This window comes from Sphaeroforma arctica (assembly GCF_001186125.1).
Source record: "Sphaeroforma arctica JP610 unplaced genomic scaffold supercont1.684, whole genome shotgun sequence".
NCBI classification, from domain to species: Eukaryota; class Ichthyosporea; order Ichthyophonida; genus Sphaeroforma; species Sphaeroforma arctica.
In genome coordinates this window covers 29,359-30,370 of record NW_014039874.1, presented here as the reverse complement: position 1 = coordinate 30,370, position 1,012 = coordinate 29,359, and the positions used below count along the sequence as shown (strand labels likewise).

The following is a 1,012-nucleotide window of genomic DNA, read 5'->3' as shown; positions in this document are numbered from 1 at the left end:
TATATATATTATAGTTTTAGTTATGTTGTTGTATTTTAATTATTATTATATATATATATATATATATATATATATATATAAAATACAAACGCACATATATCGTATATAAATATTCATATTCATATATTCATATATCCCTATATTTAGACGTACTTATATATATACGCATTAATTGTATATGTTTGTATATATATATTCGTGTCTGTGGTTGGGTGTGATATGCATATTTGTGCTTGCTATTCACTGCATCAGAAGAAGTAAAACAGCCACAGGTAAGCTATATGTGTTAAGTTGAGAATTGATTACGTACATTTAGATGCAAACTGTCCTTATATACAGACTACAACAACTGTGTGGTGCTGGTGGCAACTCGGGGAAGCAGGCATCATCCGTTTTGACCATGTGTTTATACTTGTGTGTGGATGTCTTGATATTTATGCATTTATGTGTGTATGTATTTGTGCGGCAGCACCTGCCAATCGTTCGATGCATTTACGTAAAGTAAAAGACGGCCTGCGCAAGAACGCATATATCGCGTGGCATGTAGGCTACACATCACACAGGTCTACTGTAAAGCACGTTTCTGCGCTGTACATGTGTATATCACAAACATGAACGTCCTTGCTGCACCTATTCACGCACAGGTGAAATGCGACGCAAAAACTCGTTCGCGTCCAAAGGGAATGTGGAGTCGAAAGAGATGTTGAGCCAGATGGCTCCCATAGACACGTCACAGATTGACTGTAAATTCTTCAACTTCGCCCGGGGCAAGTGCACATTTGGCAAGCAGTGCTTCTACAGACACGCCAACCTGGACGGCACTCTGTATGAGGAGACCAGCGGGGGCTCGCTTGAGCTGCTGTTACGGTATGTCAGAGACGTACATTTAGATTAATAGTGTATGTTCAATATATATATATATATATATTATTATATTATTATATTATTATACATATATATATATTGTAATGTATATATATATATATATATATAGCGTATGTAACTATATATA

General features: G+C 35.8%; 1 protein-coding gene across 1 annotated transcript in view; it reads left to right on the top strand.

The window, feature by feature from the left end:
* The window catches only part of SARC_08037 (hypothetical protein), a gene marked incomplete at both ends in the record, with an annotated part of 8,333 nt that extends 7,438 nt beyond the window's left edge, over positions 1-895 (top strand). Inside the window, one exon of the mRNA XM_014298003.1 lies at positions 645-895. Coding sequence (XP_014153478.1) covers positions 645-895 — 251 coding nt within the window. The remainder of the gene's footprint in view (positions 1-644) is intronic.
* Positions 896-1,012: the final 117 nt, after the last annotated feature.